The sequence below is a fragment of the Cervus elaphus genome, chromosome 23 (assembly GCF_910594005.1).
Source record: "Cervus elaphus chromosome 23, mCerEla1.1, whole genome shotgun sequence".
Classification (NCBI taxonomy): domain Eukaryota; kingdom Metazoa; phylum Chordata; class Mammalia; order Artiodactyla; family Cervidae; genus Cervus; species Cervus elaphus.
Genome location: NC_057837.1, coordinates 65,077,534 through 65,095,246, shown reverse-complemented (window position 1 = coordinate 65,095,246; position 17,713 = coordinate 65,077,534). Strand labels below are relative to the sequence as shown.

Here is a 17,713-nt window from a genome sequence, read left to right as displayed (position 1 = left end):
CTGAGGCTCGGAGATACAGACAGAATCAGACATCTCTGATTTTGAGGCCACATATATGGCTCAGGTCACTCAAGCTTCACGGGGTGAGGGTTTTGGGGCTCAGAGGACTCTGGGCCAAAAGAGAACTGGGGCTGGGGTAGTGGGAGAGACTGGCTGGGATTCCCAGCCTGGCTGATTCCATGTACCTTTTTGTGTAGCCAAAGGACAAAAGTGTGATTCCAGTGCCAGGGCCAGGCTGGGGGTGGAGAGGGTGCATGTGAAACAGACAGACAGACCCAGAGAGAAACATGGAGATGAGACACACTGGAGAGAATCAGAGAAAAATGTGAATGAGAACAGAGAAAAACAGAGGGACACAGACAAGACAGCTGAGGGATGAGAGGACAGACAGGATGGGACAGACAGGGAAGGGCACTGTCCATTCAGAAAACACCTTCATGCTCTGTGCGACCTGCCTGGGGACACTGTGGGGGACAAGACAGCAAGGTCCCTGTCTGCCAGGAGCTCCCAGGGGGTGAGACAGACACCAAGTAAATAAGCAAACAGATACAATTCCTGAGAGTGAGAAGTGCTGTTGAGAAAATGAAGCGAGGTAAGGGAACAGGGCCCCGGGGACCCCCTGAGGTGGGAAGTGATAGTGCAGGTCCCTCTGAGGTGACATTTGAGCCAAGACCTGGATCACAGAGAGGAACCAGCTGTGCAAAGATCTGAGAGAAGAGTGCTCCTGGGAGGAACAAGCGCAGGGAGGCTGGGGCAGGAATGAGGGATGTGAGGAGCAAAAGGAGGCCGGTGTGGCAGGAGCAGGGCCGGTGACAGAATATGTCAGAGATCACGTCTGAGAGGGAGGCCAGGCCTCGTGGGTCTGGCTTTCCTGGGGTGAGGCTGGAGCTATGGGAGGGTTCGGAGCAGGTGATGTGATCTGACTTCTGCCTTTTGCTAGCTCCCTCTGGCCGCCGTGAATAGGTTGGAGGTGACAGGCATAGAGGCCAGCACAACTGCTCAGGTGAGACTTGGTGGGGCCTGGAGGATGAAAGGGGCAGAGGGTCCCCTGGCTGGGGTAGGGGGGCTCTACCTCTCCCCGCTTCTGAGGTTGCTTTCCGTGGAGTCTGGGAATGACAGTCCTGAGGGGGGTGGCTGGGGAGAGCTTGGCCAGGCTAGGAATAATGGTGTGGTGGGGATCTGGGGTCCAAAAGTTCAAAGCAGTCCATTAGCCCAGGCAGTGGCGCTGCACACAGTGGGACCTGGGGCCCGTTCCTGCCTAGAGAGGCAGCTGGGTCTGCACCTGACTGTCTCTGCTGCCTCACTGTGCTACCATTGGCAGGTGTCTGCCCTCTCTGGGCCTTGTCCCCCCATTCACACTATGGAGGGAGCCCTTGAGCCTTGCCCGGCTGTCTCTTTGCAAATGGTAAAGTACTGTGCACAACACAGTAGGGACTGAGGTCCAGGTCTGGGTCTGATAGCCCATCTCTGCCCAGTTTTGCCTGCTCCTCCCTGTGTGACCCTACCTATCTGGGCCTCAGTTTCCTCATCTGTGAAATGGGGATATGGATAAGGACCCTCTGGGGTGGTGGTGAGGGATCCAGGAGCTGATGGTTGAGAGAATTAATAGTACAGCACAGCGTGCTTACCACTCTTAGTGGCAGAACTGGCCGGGTCCTGGAAGCCCAACTGTCCACCGAGCAGGTGGGGGACATGGAGGTCCAGAGTGGAGAAGCAACTTGTTGGAAGTCATACAGCAAGATGGCAGCACCAACCATCAAGGTAGCTACCCTGTGCTGAGCACATTGTGTTTGGGTTTACACGGTCAGTGACAAGACTGGGGCTCAAAGCCAGGCCTCCAGTCCCACATCCTTGGGGCTTCTGGGTGGACAGCAGTAGTGCGACCCCTCCCTCTGGGCCCACAGCTCAGGCCATCAGTGTCGGGCCCTGGGGCTGCTCTCCAGGCCCTAGATGGTCGGTGGGGAAGAGACACGCACAGGCAACTTCAGGAACAAAGACTGAACAGAATCACAGGGCAGACATTCAGGGACCACTCAGCAGAGGCTGGACCTGGACGTTGGTCCTTTTCCTGGGTGGGAGTCGGGGCTCTCTCCAGCCCACCGGCCTTCTGGCTGCTCACCGCCCTCACCTGGCTGATGCAGCTGGAGTCATTGAGGCTGTCGCTGACGGGGTTGTAGTCCTCCTCCCAGCTCGGACACTTGGAGGGCAGCAACATGTCCACGGAATCCAGGCGGTCTAGACTCCTGGAGGGGATGGGGAGCAGATGGGGCTCAGTCTCCTCTTTGTTCAGTCTGGAAAACTGAGGCCCAGAGGTGGGAAAACCAGCCTAGGTCATCCAGTGGTAGAGGGGAAAATGGAAGTCCTTGCCAGCCTGGGTAGTATGAGGGGTGATGAGCAAGGGGAGAGCTCCTAGCTTTTGGAGGCATTGTGAGTCTCGTGGGTGCAGGCAGCCTTCACCTGTCATGTCCGCTGCAGTCACGAGGTGGCAGCACAAGCTCGCTTTTGACTGTTTCAAACCAGAGGCACTCCACACCAGCTCAATTCTACAGCGCCTTCCTCTGCAGGCCTGGGGCAATTCTAGGGGCTGGACAGAGGAGACTGTCAAGGCCCACAAGCCTTGACCTCCAGCCAGGGCTGCCCAAAGGTCATCAGTTTTGACACAATGTCCAGGTAGCCTCCTCCAGGCTCCTGAAGACTCATCACTTTTCCCCCACAGTCTTGGTGTTTCAGTCTTTCTCAGAACTACCTGACCACGGGCCTCCTCTGCACTGCTGCTTTCAAAATAAGGTCCAAGCTGCCAACAGCTCAGCTCTTGATATAGACAAACTTTGATTGGGACCCAGGCTCTTCCTGGGGTGACCTTGGGTAAGTTGTCACCCTGTAAGTCTGTTTCCTCACCTTTAAGTGGGGGTGTCACCATGCCTGTCTGCTGGGGCTGTGGGGAGGTTTCAGAGATGCAGATTAAAGGGCACTTGGGCAGGCATAGAGCCCAGAGAGCAGCAAGTGCTAACAGATGGCCCCCATTACTGTTACTACAGGCATACTCCTTTTATTGCAATTCCCCTACTGTGCTTTGCAGAATTTGTTTTTTAACAAATTGAAGGTTTGTGGCAACCCTGAGTTGTCAGGTGATGCTTAGCATTTTTCAGTAATAAAGCGTTTTAAAATTAAGGTATGTACCTTTTAAAAGACATAATGCTATGGCACACTTAATAGACTAGGATGTAAACATAGCTTTTGCATGCACTGGGAAACAAAAAAATTCATGTGACTCACTTTATTGTAATATTCTCTGTATTACCGTGGTTTGAATTAGGCCTGTACTACTATTATCAATTCGCTCTCATTCAAGGCCTGTACCCTGGTCCTGCCCACCTCTCCCACCTCCATGCCCGCAGATCATTTAAGAATTATAAGAGGTCAGGACTAGAAGGGATCTTAGAGATCATCCAGCTCAGCCCCCTTTACTTAAAGCTAGGGAAAAAGGCTCAGAGAGGGTGAGACCTAACAGCCCATGGTGTCCTGAATTCCCACCTGCAGGCCATTCCCTGCCTTCTGTCCTGGCTAAGGAGACTTCCCGCCTCAGTGCTCCTGTCACCTCCTCTGCTCTCTTCCCACGGCTGCAGTCCTCCCAGCCTACCTTCTCCGTGAAGCCTTGGCTGTTGCCCCCAGGAACTGAAGAACTAGGACTAACCTTGTTTCCTTTAACTCTTCCAAGTCTTTTGTCTGCTTCTGACTTGTATCTCTTCCTCAGTGGGTTCTGAATCACCCGCACCAACTTTCACCTGTTTTCTACTCATTCTCTTCTGTTCTAATCCCCACTGTGACTTCTGCACGTGCAAGCTCACTTATCTAACATGTTAATCATTGCTTTCTGTATGAGTGCATTCCGTTTTTCACACTTTCACTAACTCTTCCGAGCCTTAAAACAATAGGTTTGGGCCCCATTCCAGGAATTCCAGGCGAGGTAATGGACAGGTGAAGGCTGTGTATCTCCCCCTTTGACTTCTGGATTCTCCCTAATCCCCCAAAGGGCAGGGTTCTTCTAGGCAGAAGAAGAGGGTCCCCTGGGGCAGTTCCCCTGTGGGACTGGAAACCACCTGGGGGTGTGGCTCCTCTGGGCAGGCTCCTCCTGGGCCAGTCTCTCTAGAGAGACCCCCCTTACACTTTATTTGAGCATAAGGCTCACCTGTGGCCAGGACTTAACTGGGGTGGGGAGGGCGGCGGGTAGTGGGGTAGTTCACCAAATGGCGGGGCTCTTTGGAGTCAACTCAACAAAGAGCAGGAGCCAACCTAAGGAGGAAGATCTCAGGAGGGGGTCTAAACCTGAAGGAGGGTTCACCTAGGGGACCTGAAGCTGGAGGGCAGGATTCATCTGTGGGGCTGCGCTTTCCCAGCAGCCGGCGGCCGAAGAAGAGGAAGGCGAGGTTCTCAGGGGTGTGGAGTACCTGCGAGGGGCTCACCTGGAAGGCGAGGCTTGGAGCGGGGGTTGCAAGCAGGTAACGAGGCTTTCCCAGAGGCTAGCTCACAAGTGGGCGGGGCCCAGCGGGGGCGGGGATAGCCTGGGGGCGTGGCTCACTTTAAGGGCGTGGTCCTTTTAGGGATCTGAACTCAGTGTGGCCAAGGCTTCCGGCGCGGGGCTCCCGGGACGGGGCTGGCTTGTGGGCGCGACTCTAGGGGCCGGGGCTGTGCGCTCACCTGCGAGGATTGCTCTGCTCTCCCAGAGACTGCTGAGTGGCCCTCAGGTAGCTCTGGCGCCGCGCCGCCGTCTTGGGGGAGGGCTTGGGGCTGCCGCCGGACTCGTCACTGTCCTCGTCGCCCATGGCTTTGATGTAGCTGCCGCTGCGCATTCGCCGGCACGGGATGGGGCCCTCGGCCGTGGCGTCCGCCTCGCGCGGGGACAACAGCGAGGTGGTCCACTCGCCGCCGCCGCCGGGCACCTGGGGATGGACCGCTTTCAGCGAAGGCGGCTCGGGGGTTGCGGGTGGGCAGCGCACACCCCCAGAGCGCCACCGGCCACCCACGATCGGACTCATCACCGGGGGAATGAGCTGTGGGATAGAACCCCCGTCCCCAAGACCGTAAAGCTCCCTCGCTCTCCCATCCTGGAGAATTCGGCCTTACCGTCGAAGGACATCCTGGGAAGTTTCACTATGTGGCCTTCCCCCACCTAAGGTTTCTCCATGGATCCCAAGCTTGGTGCCCTAGCAAAACCACCCAGACAGAATGTTCACAATGGCTTCCACCCCAGCTACAGTTGTGAGCACCCCGTTACCTTCCTATCACTTCCCCCACAAACTCAGTGGATGGCTCATGATCTCACTACACAGATGAGAGCCGCAGGCTTGAAAGAGGTCCCCAGACCTTAGGATGGGGGGCAGGGGGGAGGACAAGTCAGAGGGCCCCAGCCAGAGGACCTCACCCGCAGGATGGGGGTGAGGAATCTGGGGCCAACCAACATTCCTCACCCCATAGGTGGGTGAACTGAGGTACTAAGAGCAGAGGGCTTTCCCGGGTTGGGCAGCCATGTGGTGAGCTGGAAAAAGGGCTCAGTGTTCCCATCTGAACCCCAGGGACCCCATCAGTGGAAGGGAGCTGTGATAAAGGCAAGTGAGGTTGCAGCTGTGAGGGCAGCTCTGACCCCAGTGGTCACAATGGCAAACCAACTGAGGGGACCTCTCCTGCCCTCTGAGGCCAGGATCTGCCAGCTGCTCCAGGCAGCACATATAATCTGCGCCCGCGTTCACCTGATACGCACCGACCTGTCCACGACAGTGGATGGTCACCGTGTGATGGAGTACGCCCGTACCTCAGCCCCAGCACCGGGTGAACACATCGTGCCATGTACACTCACCTCAGAGAGCAGCATAACCCCCCACTCCCATCTCCCCAAGGACACACCCAGCCACTTCAAAGTGTGTCCGCCCCTCAGTGAGTACATGATGTGAACACAGAGCTTACATGCCTTCTCACGCGCACACTAGCCACCAGTGCACCTTGGACCCACCTCAACTTGTCCCCGCCTCACCGTGTCCCTGCCTCAACACACGCAGAGCACACACTCTCACTGGGTCTATACGTCACCGTGGACACCCAGGCACACGTGTTTCTCAGTGCACACAGCACACCGATTCTTGCCCACACCCACAAATGCACACATTCCCCAAATTACCATGCCTGCAGAGTCCACATTCTTCTTGGTCCCTGCATTGCTGGTGGCTGATTCCTGGCTGAGGGAAGATCCCTGCCTGGGCCCAGGTCCCCACTGCAGACTTCTCATTAACGCCTTCTCCCCAGCTGACTGTTCTGCACATTCCACCCCAAACCATTGGCTAGTCCATCCTCTCTTCCTCCACCCGTGCCTTGGGAAGGTGGCTTTGTATACCCCTGCTTAACACCTGTTGCTTCCCCAGCTCTTACCCACCTAATTTCTGTGGAGCAAACAGTTGGCACCACCCCAGTGCCTGCAGGGCCACTTTTTCATGGTGTTTCTGAAGCATTTTCACATGATCAGACTAAACTACATCTGAGAGGGAGCTAGGTTGCACGCCAGCCTCTCCTATATTTCTAAACTAAGGAAGGTAGATTGAGAGCCACAAAAGCCTTAAATATATAAAATACCACCTAGATTTCATTTCCTTCCTTTGGAAAAACAAAAAGAGTCTTTCCCCTCCATAGTCTCACTGCCTTTGGAAATTTATATAGCATGACAAGAACGCAGGGATCTGGCAGACTTTGATGTTCATCTGGTTCAAAATGCATCTAATGTGTTCCCAAGGGCTGGTCAGGCCTGTGCTGACCTGCCCTCTGGGATGAGGCACACGCTACCTACTGAAGCAGCCCCTCCCATCTAGTGAACAGAAAATCTACTTCCTGTCATTCTCACCCACAGCTTGGCCTGTGGCGCTGGGAGCCACCCAGTTCACAACCACTCACCCTGCCCTGAGAGGCCCAGTGCATGTGTAGCAGCAGAGACATCTCTGAGCCTTCTGCCACTTTCCAGCAGTGGGACCTTGGTGCATAATAAGTGCCTCAATAAACTCTAGTGTCTGAAAGAAAAAAGCTAGTCCTCCACAAGAACTTAGGGCCTCTGGGCTCCTGCAGCTCCCTGCTCATCTTCATCACATTCTGCTCTCACTGAGAGGACTGTCTGTTCATGTGTCTTTTTCTCCAGCGTGCATGCTTAGTTGCTCAGTCATGTCTGACTCTTGTGACCCTATGGACTGTAGCCCGCCAGGCTCCTCTGTCCATGGGTTGCTATTTCCTCCTCCAGGGGATCTTCCTGACCCAGAGAGCGAACCCACATCTCCTGCATCTCCTGCACTGGCAGGCAAATTCTTTACTGCTGAGCCATCTGGGAAGCCCCTTTTTTCCTCCTAGCATCCTGATAATCAGGAATAGGTCTTATTTATTTTTTGATCTCTTCACTTAAGTGCTCATCTACTCTTCTACCCCTCTCTCCTCTCATGTTTCTTGAGCACTTCCTCTATGACAGACTCTGTCTTGGGCCTTGGGGACACAGAATGGCACCAGATATGGTCCCTGTCCTCAAGGAGCCCCCAGTCTGGTGGCAGTACCAGGTAGGAGGTTGGCACCAGAATGCCATGCAATTGGTTCTAGGAGGGGATAGATGGCACAGCTTTCAGATTTTTCTTCTCAAGCGCAGGGAGATGTGGGCTTCCCTGGTGGTTTTGTGGTTAGGAGTCCGCCTGCCAACGCAGGGGACGAAGGTTTCATCCCTGGTCCAGAAAGATCCCACATGCCATGGAGCAACTAAAGCCCAGATGCCACAACTACTGAAGCCTGTGTCCTAGAGCCCATGATCTGCAACAAGGGAAACCATCGCAATGAGAAGCCCATGCACCAAATGAAGAGTAGCTCCTGCTCGCTGCAACCAGAGTAAGCCCATGTGTAGCCATGAAAACCCAGCACAGCCAAAAATAAAAATAAATAAATCTTTTTTTTTTTTTAAGTGGGGGCAGGGATATGCTTTAGTCCCTACTCAGGGCTGGTCTCAGAATGGTCTTAATCAATGGCTCTTGAGCACATGACCAATGGAAAGAATCTTCTTATTAGCAAGATACCACCCGTCACCCAATTCCTAGGTGAGTAAACAGAGGCCTGAGTGAAACATCTTTCCAAGTCAACCTGTGGTACAGCTGAGTCTCAAATTGGTGCCTTCCCCACAACCCCTCACCCCACCCCTGACCTTGGCAGGGACCCACCTGCAGGTAATGGTAGGCGAGACCCTGGTGGCACGATTTGGACTTTAGCAGGCTCTTATCCAAGGTGGCCGAGGTCTTCTGGCAGACCTCGTGGGCGTGGCTGAGGGTCAGAGTGGACCAGGAGCCCCGCTTGACATAGTTGGTGTCGGTGCCTACCCCAAGGCTGGGGCAGGTGGCCGGGGGTGCGGGCGGGGGTGGCGGGGCGGTCAGCTCAGTGGTGTTGTTCTTGGCGGCTTTGAGCATATGCCCGCTGATGGTGTTGTAGGCGTGCATGAAATAGCGGGGCTGGCTGCGTTCCGCCTGGCGGCCGAGCGTCATCAGTCCCGAGGCTGGGCCGCTGCTGCGGAAAGCTCCACCTTCGCCATCCAAGTTGTCATCGGAGCTCCACCAGCCTGAGATGTTGGAGCGGCTGCGCCGCTTGGGTTCCCCCGCCTTGGCCCGCTCCTTGCTCTTGGCCCTCCGGCCCTTGCCGTCCTCCAGGCCACCTTTCTTGCCGCCATTGCCACCGACCTTGCCTGCCGTGCCCTCCAGGGAGGGCGCCTTGGTGAAGAAGAGCCGCTGGACGGAATGGACCAGGTGGCGAATGCGGCCAGGACTCTCGCCCCGGGCCTTGGCCTCCCCGCGAGGGAACTGGAGCGTGCTAAAACCATCGCGATGGATGGGCAGCTGCTTCTCAAACTGGTCCAGTAGGTTGGCAGGCAGCCGATTGATCTTGGTGGCCTGGGCGTGGCTGGGGAAGGGGCTCTCCTCTGGCACCTCGAAGTGGGAGTTGTAGTGGATTCGGGGGAAGGTGCTGCTCGGCGGCGGCAGCTGGTTGTTGAGCGGGAAGAGGCCATCCCCTGGCAGGGCATTCTGCCCGGGGAAGCGGGCCTCGCGGGCAAAGGCCTCCGTGGGCGATAGCAGGTAGGGGTTGCGGTCAGGCCCGGTGAACAGGGGCTCGTGTGGTGGGTCCAGGCTGTCAGAGAGGTGGCGGGGGCGGCTGTCACCGAGGCCTTTCATGATCCCGGCCCTCGGGGCAGGGGCCGTCGCCCTAGCGGGGCGCCTGGGTCGCCTCTCCCGGGCAGCAGCTGACCTGGGGAAAGAAGATAGACAGGCGTCAGCTGGATTCAGAGGGGAAGGCTAGCCCAGACCCCCCACAGATCTCAAGGGTGGGAGGATTTCTGAAGACTCCTAGCCTGCCTTTAGCATTGTGCATTGAGATCAAGAGTAAAATGGACAATGAAAACCCAGCACAGTCAAAAAAAAAATTATATATATTCTTCATTGACAAGCTTATTCTAAAATTTATATGGAAACACAAGGAATTTTTTAAAGTTCATTTATATCATTTTTTTTATTCCAAATACAAATGATGGCATTAAAAAAAAAAAAGTAAAATGGAGACCCATTCACCATATATGTAAATAAAAGCGATAGCTCAGGCTAGCAAACTGTTAAAATACGTTCTACTTTCCTACCTTAGTGAATATATTTTCACAATAAACTGGAAAGCCAGGTTCAAACTCAGACATCTTGTGTGTATTAGTCACTCAGTCGTGTCCGACTCTTTGTGACCCCATGGGCTGTAGCCTGCCAGGCTCCTCTGTCCGTGGAATTTTCCAGGCAAGAATACTGGAGTGGGTAGCCATTCCCTTCTCCATGGGGTCTTCCTGGCCCAGGGATTGAACCCAGGTCTCCTGCATTGCAAGCAGATTCTTTAGCACTGAGCCACCAGGGTCTCCTCCAGATTCCAAGGCCGCATGACTGTTCCTCACTGCAAGGAGCCCCATACATGCACGCTCACTCCACATGCCCCCCAAATAGCCACCTCTCATCCTTAGGGCTGGTTCCACTGACAGTGTAGATCACCATAAGAAGATCTGTGCTGGCCCTGGAAGCAGGCCTGCCACACTTGGACTTGGCCATTTTCATGACCAATGGTGCCTCAAGCCTTTCTAAGCCTGAGACTTGTGCAGAGTCCACCAGCTGGAATTCTCCCTGTTCTCTGCCAGAGCCTCTCCTTGCCTCTAGAAGCCTAAGGGAGCCCACGCCTGAAGTTCAGAGCACTTTAATGAAGGTCCTTGTGATTGAAGAGCCCCTCCCCCACCGCCCCCCACCAGGGAGCATCTCTGCTTCTACCAGGCGACTTGTCAGAGCCTTTATCCCCAGCCTGGAGAGGAACTCTGCTGATTAGCATGTTTATCTTCATTACAGCAGCCACATGAGGTGGAGGACCATTATCCCCATTTTACAGATGGGGAAACTGAGGCTGGGAGAAGCAATTCTAGCCAAAGTGAAGTAAGTAACTCAGACTTCAGCCACCCCATCAGTGTCCCAGACAGTCAAGTATCCTCCTCCACTCCAGCCAGCAGCAGCTCCCTCTGGGCAAACCTCTTCTTGAAGATAGTTTCAGGCAAACGCAAAACCACCCCCGGATCCCTCTTGCTCCTGGCCAATCTTCCTTACAGCCCCTCAGGGCTACAGTGTCCCTGGGCTCACTTGTATCCCAAGTGACTCCTTGGCTTTCCAGCTGGAGAACTGTGTGTGTAGCAATCTGTCCTCGGTGCCCACTCAAGTAAGGCTAATGATACTGAAAACTCAGAAGAGTTTGCAAACACAGTCCACTTGCTCGCTGGCTCGGCAGGGGCCTGACTCCCTCAAAATACCAGAGGTGGAGCAGGCTGGTCACCAGGAATAGAAGACAGCTGCAGTCCTGCCCCAGAAGTGCACACTGTACTCGTCCTCTCAGCCCCAAGAACTTCTCTCCTGACCTTTCTTATCTTTCCCCTAACAACAGTTCCCACTGTGCCTGGAAAATGATTCAGACTCCCTTCCTGTGGTCTAGGTGGAATCAGCCTTATGCCAGAACCCCAGGGGTAGACACATGACCCAGGCCTGGCCAATCAGAGTCCTGCATCCCCGAGTACTGATTGGCTCTGAGATAGAAACAGGATCCTTGTTAGCCAGTGAGAGTCAGCCCTGGGATTATGGCTGAACTCTTGGGAAAGAGGCATCCTCAGGCTGCTATCTGAGTGTCAGCCTGCAGTCCTTTGTCAAGATCTTGCCTGACATCTTAGATATGAGAGTTAAGAGCCTTTTTGCTTACGTCTGAGTTGAGTTTCTGTGTCTTTCAAAAAGAGCCTGTTACTGAATTCATGTCCAATTGGTCGCTATGGCAGTGGCTGTGGGTACCCCACCCGTATCTCCTGTGGCCTCATCACTGTGATGCCCAGCAGGCTGACTTCCAACTGTCAGCGCCTGCATCCCTGCTGGAGGGAGCGGGGGCTTTCTCTAGCAGCTGGAGTGCGCTCTGCTCACATGTGGCTGGCAGGAACTGCGGGAGAATTAACAACCCCCTCTCCACCGCGCCTTCTGGCTGCAGCTCTCAGCCACTGACTCTAGGTGGTTGGTGTATAAATACCCTGACTCTTTCCCCCTTGGGTGGGACAACAGAGGTGTGGGCTCTACAGTCCTCAGTGAGAGTGAGCTCCGGTTGGGCAGTCACTTGCTTGATAATGCCCTCTTCATTGGCTACCTCCCTTCCCCACTTTACCTCCCCCCTCCCACACTGTGCCACCTATTCCCAAATAAAGTACTTGCACCTGAATCCTTATCTTGGTCATGCTTCTGAGGAACCCCAACTGTGATAGCCCCAGGGACTCCACCTCAGTTATATTTTCGGATGCCACCCCCTCTCTGTATTGTCTGTCTATGTCACTCCCACCGCTCACCTGGAAAATCATACCAGCCTCCTCCCTGGTCTCTTTACATTTACTCTTAACCCCTGCAATCCAGGCTGCAAACTGCAACTGGAATGATACTTCTAACCTGCCAAAGCAGTAGCGTCCTTCCACTTCAGTGGTTCCCCGAAGCTCTTTTACTTTTTAAAAAAAGATTTTTGTTGTTGTTGTTAAATTTATTTATTTACTGACTTGGCTGCGTCAGGTCTTAGTCGCAATGCACAGGATCTTCACTATGTCACAGGGGATCTTACATTGTGGCACATGGACCTTCTAGTTGGGGCCCAGTAGCCTCACGGCATGTGGGATCTTAGTTCCCTGACCAAGGATTGAACCCACATCCCCTGTATTGCAAGGTGGATTCTTAACCGCTGGACCACCAGGGAAGTCCCATCCCCATGGCTCTTGGCCGGGTGTTCAAGGTCATTAAGGAGAGCTAGTCTCTGCAGACCGATAACCCTAGGCTCCAGCCACGTGGCATGCTGGAGCTAAAGCAACTGTGAGACAGAGTGTCAGCCCGGGAAAGGGACAGCATAAGGCCTCATGGCAAGGTCACTCCAGCCTGGAACCCAAGGCTCTTCACTCATAACCCCACTGGTCTTCCTGCCCTAGAGGGTCTGCAAAGGAAGAGGACTGTGTTGGGGCTAGATCGCCAGCTAAGGAGTAGAGGGTGAGGAGATGCCTCAGTGAAGAGTGGAGGACTAGAAGGCCCAGCATGCTCTAGTTTCTACCAGCTTTTCCAGCCTCAGTCCCACCTCAGAACTGAGGCACACCCATCTCCAGTGGCCAAGGGCACTGGCTGTTGATACTTCATGGCCGGGTGCCTGTTAGGACTTGCTCTCCGCCAGAGGGCGATGCCTCAGTCAAGGTCATGCTTCTTCCCAGGAGCAGCCTGTGTCTAGTCACTGATGGGTGTACAGAACCAAGGTCTGGCCTTCCTGCCCCATTCAAAACAAATGGGCCATCCCAGCTCCAGAGCTTCCCCTGGGATTAGCTGAGGCCTTTGTTGTAACTGCATCTCCACCTAACTCCTCACACCGCCCCATCCGCTGCCCCTCAGCTGCCACAGGTGTTCCCAAGAGACTTCCCAGGAAAACTTCAGTCTTTTTCCTGGGGAATCTGACCCAAAGCCAGGGTGTAACTGGGTTCTACTTTCTCTTTTTACTGTGGGTCATTTGGTGATCTAATTATTCCTCCTAAGCCTCAGTCTCCTCTTCTATAAGATGGGTATGAGGATCTTCACTTTTCAAGACTGTGATGAAGATTAATTATGATGTCAGAGAGAAAGCCTCTAGGCACTTGATAAATATCCGTAGTGCTCTGGTCCCCACCTCACTGTGCTTCTTGGGGGCAGGCCAAGGCATCCAGTGTAGGAGGCCACATAGCTTAGTGGAAAATGCAGGCAACTGCACCCAGATTCAAATCCTGGCTCTGCTCTGTACTTGCTGTGACCTTGGATGGGTACCTCTCAGTTTCCACCTCTAGGCATTAGATAGAGGGTTTGCTGAGGGTGGTCTGGCCACATGGATCTGCCCTGAGCTCTCTTGGTCAGGATTCTTGGAACACTGGGTGCCAACCTCTCAGTCACCCAGCACCCAGGGGTGGCAGGAGCCTCACCTTGGGGAAGTCTTAAAATAGGCAGGCCTCGGCCTTGCAGGGGAAGCAGCTGGCTGCCTTTGTCTCTGAGCTATACTTAGGCCCATCCGGGTGCCCATAATTACCTCTCATTAATATAAGCCTCATTGCCCTCCTGGAAACATGGAGGAACCAGCAGAACTGCTGCCTCCCCGAGAGCCCTCCCTGCTCTGTGGCGCCTCTGTGTTTGCAGCCGCCACCCCCATCTGCACAGAGTGGGGCCTCCCTGCTCTATCCCAGCTCACCCTAGAGTCAGAGTTGGCCAGTGAGCATGGGAGAGCTAATGAGGGACAAGGCCAAGAACAGAGCCCAGCATGGCCCTTCCTGAAGCAAAACTCACCTGATTGAGCCATTTCCCTAATCTAGAACTTTCTCTGGATCCTCTTCCCTCCTCAGTCCAAACTCCTTGGTGTAGCAATCAAGAAAGACCCCTGCTGGACTTCCCTGGCAGTCCAGTGGTTAAGACACTGCACTTCCATTGCAGGGGGCATGGGTTCAATCCCTGGTTGGGGGACTAGGATCCACATGCCACGTGATGTGGCCATAGGGGAAAAAATTAAAAAGACCCTTCATGATCTAACCCTAAACCTCTTTTCCAACATTTCTCATCTCCCTTTTCACAGTCCCTCCCTTTAAGCAGCCCAGATTCCTTACTATTTCCTATCTACATCTTTGAATTCGGTGCTACCTGAAACGCTGGTTTTGTCTATGGTCACATTAACAGAGAAAGAGTCTAAATGAAGGGAGAGGGTAGTTCTGTTCAGTGCTGAGTCCTGTTGTTAAGAGAGAGACAGGCAGAATGGGACATGGGAGAGTGAGTTGAGTGATGGAAGGCTGGAAATGGTGTGGATGATGGCTGGATATTCTGGGGATGTTCATGGAAGTCCATGGAGGATGCAGCCACTGCGTTCAGCCTCTGAAGGGCTGATGTGTGGAAGGGGAAGGATGGGCTCCATGGGGCCTCCAGTGCCTCGGTGTGGCCTGGGATAGGGGTGGAGGCAGAGGAAGGCAGGCTGTGTTACACTGTGACTTCATCTCTGGGTACCCCTCCTGTTCTCCTCCCACATCTCTTGCTCTATCTCTGGCTGGCTTCCCCTCCTCTGACCTCTAAATGCTAGAGGAACTGCTCCCTGCTTCTCTCTACACTCCCTCTCCTGCTGATCTCATCCGGACTTGTGGCTTTAAACACCACCTATATCTGACAACTCCTAAATTTACATCTTCCATCCAATCTCTCTCCGACACCAGACTCACATCTCTAACCGCCTCCTTGACATCTTGCCCTGGAGGTCCAAAATCGAATGTCTGATCTCCCACCTACCCTGACCCATTCCTCTGACAGTCCTCTCCAATTCAGCTCATGACAACTCCATCCTCCTGCTTGCTCAGGTCAGAAACCTTGGAATCATCCTTGACTCATCTTTTTCCTACCACCTCCCCCCAACCCCAATCCCATTCAACAGCAAATCCTTCAAAATCCCACCACTTCTCCCTGCCTCTACCGCCCTACCCATATCCAGGCCCCTATCAGATCTCACCCAGAGGATTTAAACTCCCATTGCCCTTAAACTCAAAGATCATCTCTTTACTCTTCTTTAAAAAAAAAAAATTTATTTATTTGGCTGCATCAGGTCTTAGTTGAGGCATGTGGGCTGTTCATTGCAGCATGCAGGCTTCTCTAGTTGTGGCATGTGAGCCTACTTGCCCCGGGGCATGTGGAATCTTAGTTCCCTGACCAGGGATCAAACCTGCATTCCCTGCATTGGAAGACGGCTTCTTAACCACTAGACCACCAGGGAAGTCCACTTTTCACTCTTCTTACTTTTTCTTGCTTTCCTGGCCTCATTCCCTGCCCTTCCTCCCTTGGACCTCCATTCTGTTCCTTGGACACAAACCATTAACCGCCCCATCTTGGGGCTTTTGCCCTTACCGGTGCCTGAAATGCTCTGTCCCCCTCTGACCACGTGACTCCTCCTTCACTTCATCCAGATTTCAGCGCACAGGCTGCCTCCACAGACAGGCCGGCCCTGACTACCATCCAAGACCGTCCCTTACCTGCCAGCCCTTCCTTCTGTATCACCCAGACTTACGTTCCATGGAGCCTGAGATATCAGGGACAGGGTCTGTCTTTGTCACTCTCGTGTCACTTGCACCCAGCACAGCACCTGGACTCAGCAGAGACTCATCAAGCTTTTGCTAACTGAAAGAGCGGCAAAAGATCTTGGGGGATGCTCAGAAGTGATGAAGAAAGTGAGGCAGCTACAGGGTGGTGAGCTTTTAGCTCCAGCTCATCAAAGCAATCCTTTCTTGAATGCTTTCTGGGTAGTAGGATAGCCCATTTGTGAGCTCATTTAATCCTCAGTGCAGCTCTTCTTGGTGGGCATAATGAGCCCACTGTGGTAGGGAGCCTCCAACATACACTCCAGTGGTCCCACCTCCTGCTATTCACGTTCTTGTGTACAACCCACCCCAACCCGAACAGGTCTGACGGTGTAACCAACAAGATATTGTGGAAATGACCGAGCATAACCTCTGAGGTAGGTCAGAATAGACATTGCAGCTTCTTTCTTGCTCTCTTGGACCACTGACCCCGGGGGCGGTCAGCTGCCATGTTGTGGGGACACTCAAGCAGCCCTAAGGAAAGTTTCGTGTGGGGAGGAACTAAGGCAGCCTGCCGACAGCCAGCTCTCATTTACCAGTCACGTGAGCGGCTGCAGATCCTCCAGCCCAGTTATGACTTCAGATGGCTGCAGCCCTGGGGAACACCTAGACTGCAACCCCATGAGAGACCGTGGGCCAGAACCATCCCCTGAGGCTGCTCCTGACTCTCAGATACTGAGTGGGATATAATACATTTTGTTTGTTTGTTCTAATATTTATTTATTTGGCTGCACCAGGTCTTAGTTGCAGCATTCGGGACCTTTAGTTGTGGCATGGGAACACTTAGTTGTGGCATGTGGGATCTAGTTCCCTGACGAAGGATTGAACTTGCCTCCCCTGTATTGGGAGCACAGGGTCTCAGCCACTGGAACACCAGGGAAGTCCCTACATGTTGGTTGCTTTTAAAGCCACTGCCAGGTTTTGATATCATTTTTTTTACACAGAAATAGGTGACTAATATTAATACGTCCATGTTTGCAAAGAACTCAGATGGCTAAAGTGACACACTCTAGACCCCACAGCTGGTAGGGGTGGGAGTCTGGTGCAAATCAGTCCAACTCCTGAGCCCACATTCCAGGCTGAGGCTCCAGGATCCTCCCCATCTATGAAGGATCTGTTATCCGATGGTTTCAAGGTCAGGATTATCTCCAGCCTAAGTCTGTGTCCATAGCAACTATTTAGAAAGCATGACATTCAATCAACTGGTTGTTTGGTCAACAATAGCCGGCAATGGCTCCAGCAAGTTCCCCTGAATGGGGCTGCTCAGGATATGTGGCTGACCCTGTCCCCCACTTAGGTCCCCTCCTCTGCTCAAAGCCGAATTCCTGTGCCTCCCATCCTGGTGGTGAACTCTGGACTCAGGGCCTGGGATGTGGGTGCTGAGCTCCTCTGAGAAGGGGCACAGATTTGGAGTTGAGGCGCTCTGTGGGGACAGGACTGCTAACCAGGCCTCTCTGAGACTGTAACCCATTTAAATCGCCTGTTCTCAGCAGGGGCTTCAGAGGTTACTGGCACACTCCCCACCTGGCACCCAACTTTGTGTGGCAGACACAGAAAAGGTAGAAGGAAATAAACCTAGAGCCTCAGAACAAAGGGACTACAGGGGCAGAATTACAACAGAGTCATCCTTTCAAAAATCCCAAATAGATTAGAAATGCTTCATCCAGTTCCCTTTAAGGTCTCCCCTCACCCTCGGGCAAAACCCCATCCCCAGACTTCCCTGATGGTCCAGTGGTTAGAAATTCACCTTCCAATGCAGGGGACATGGGTTTGACCCTGGCCTGGAAAGATTCTATAAGCCACGGGGCAACTAAGCCTGTGCACCACACCTAGAGAGTCCATGTGCTACAATGAAAGATCCTGTGTGTTGCAACTAAGACCAGACATAGCCCTCCCAAAAGACCAATGACCCCCAAAACAACCCATCTTCCTCATCCTGACTCAGCCACTTTGGCCCCCTCATTCAGTGTTTCT

General features: G+C 53.7%; 1 protein-coding gene across 3 annotated transcripts in view; it reads right to left on the bottom strand.

The window, feature by feature from the left end:
• The window catches only part of DLGAP4 (DLG associated protein 4), a 138,929-nt gene that overhangs the window by 78,097 nt on the left and 43,119 nt on the right, over positions 1-17,713 (bottom strand). For 2 of the 3 annotated variants that reach the window (XM_043884382.1, XM_043884385.1), the window contains 3 exons: positions 8,226-9,297; positions 4,699-4,940; positions 2,129-2,243 (listed from right to left, as the gene is read on the bottom strand). In XM_043884382.1, the coding sequence (XP_043740317.1) occupies positions 2,129-2,243; positions 4,699-4,940; positions 8,226-9,224 (1,356 nt within the window). In that variant the 5' untranslated portion in view covers positions 9,225-9,297. Of the gene's footprint in view, positions 1-2,128; positions 2,244-4,698; positions 4,941-8,225; positions 9,298-17,713 lie in introns of those variants that run through there. The other variant, XM_043884381.1, reaches the window with a different exon arrangement.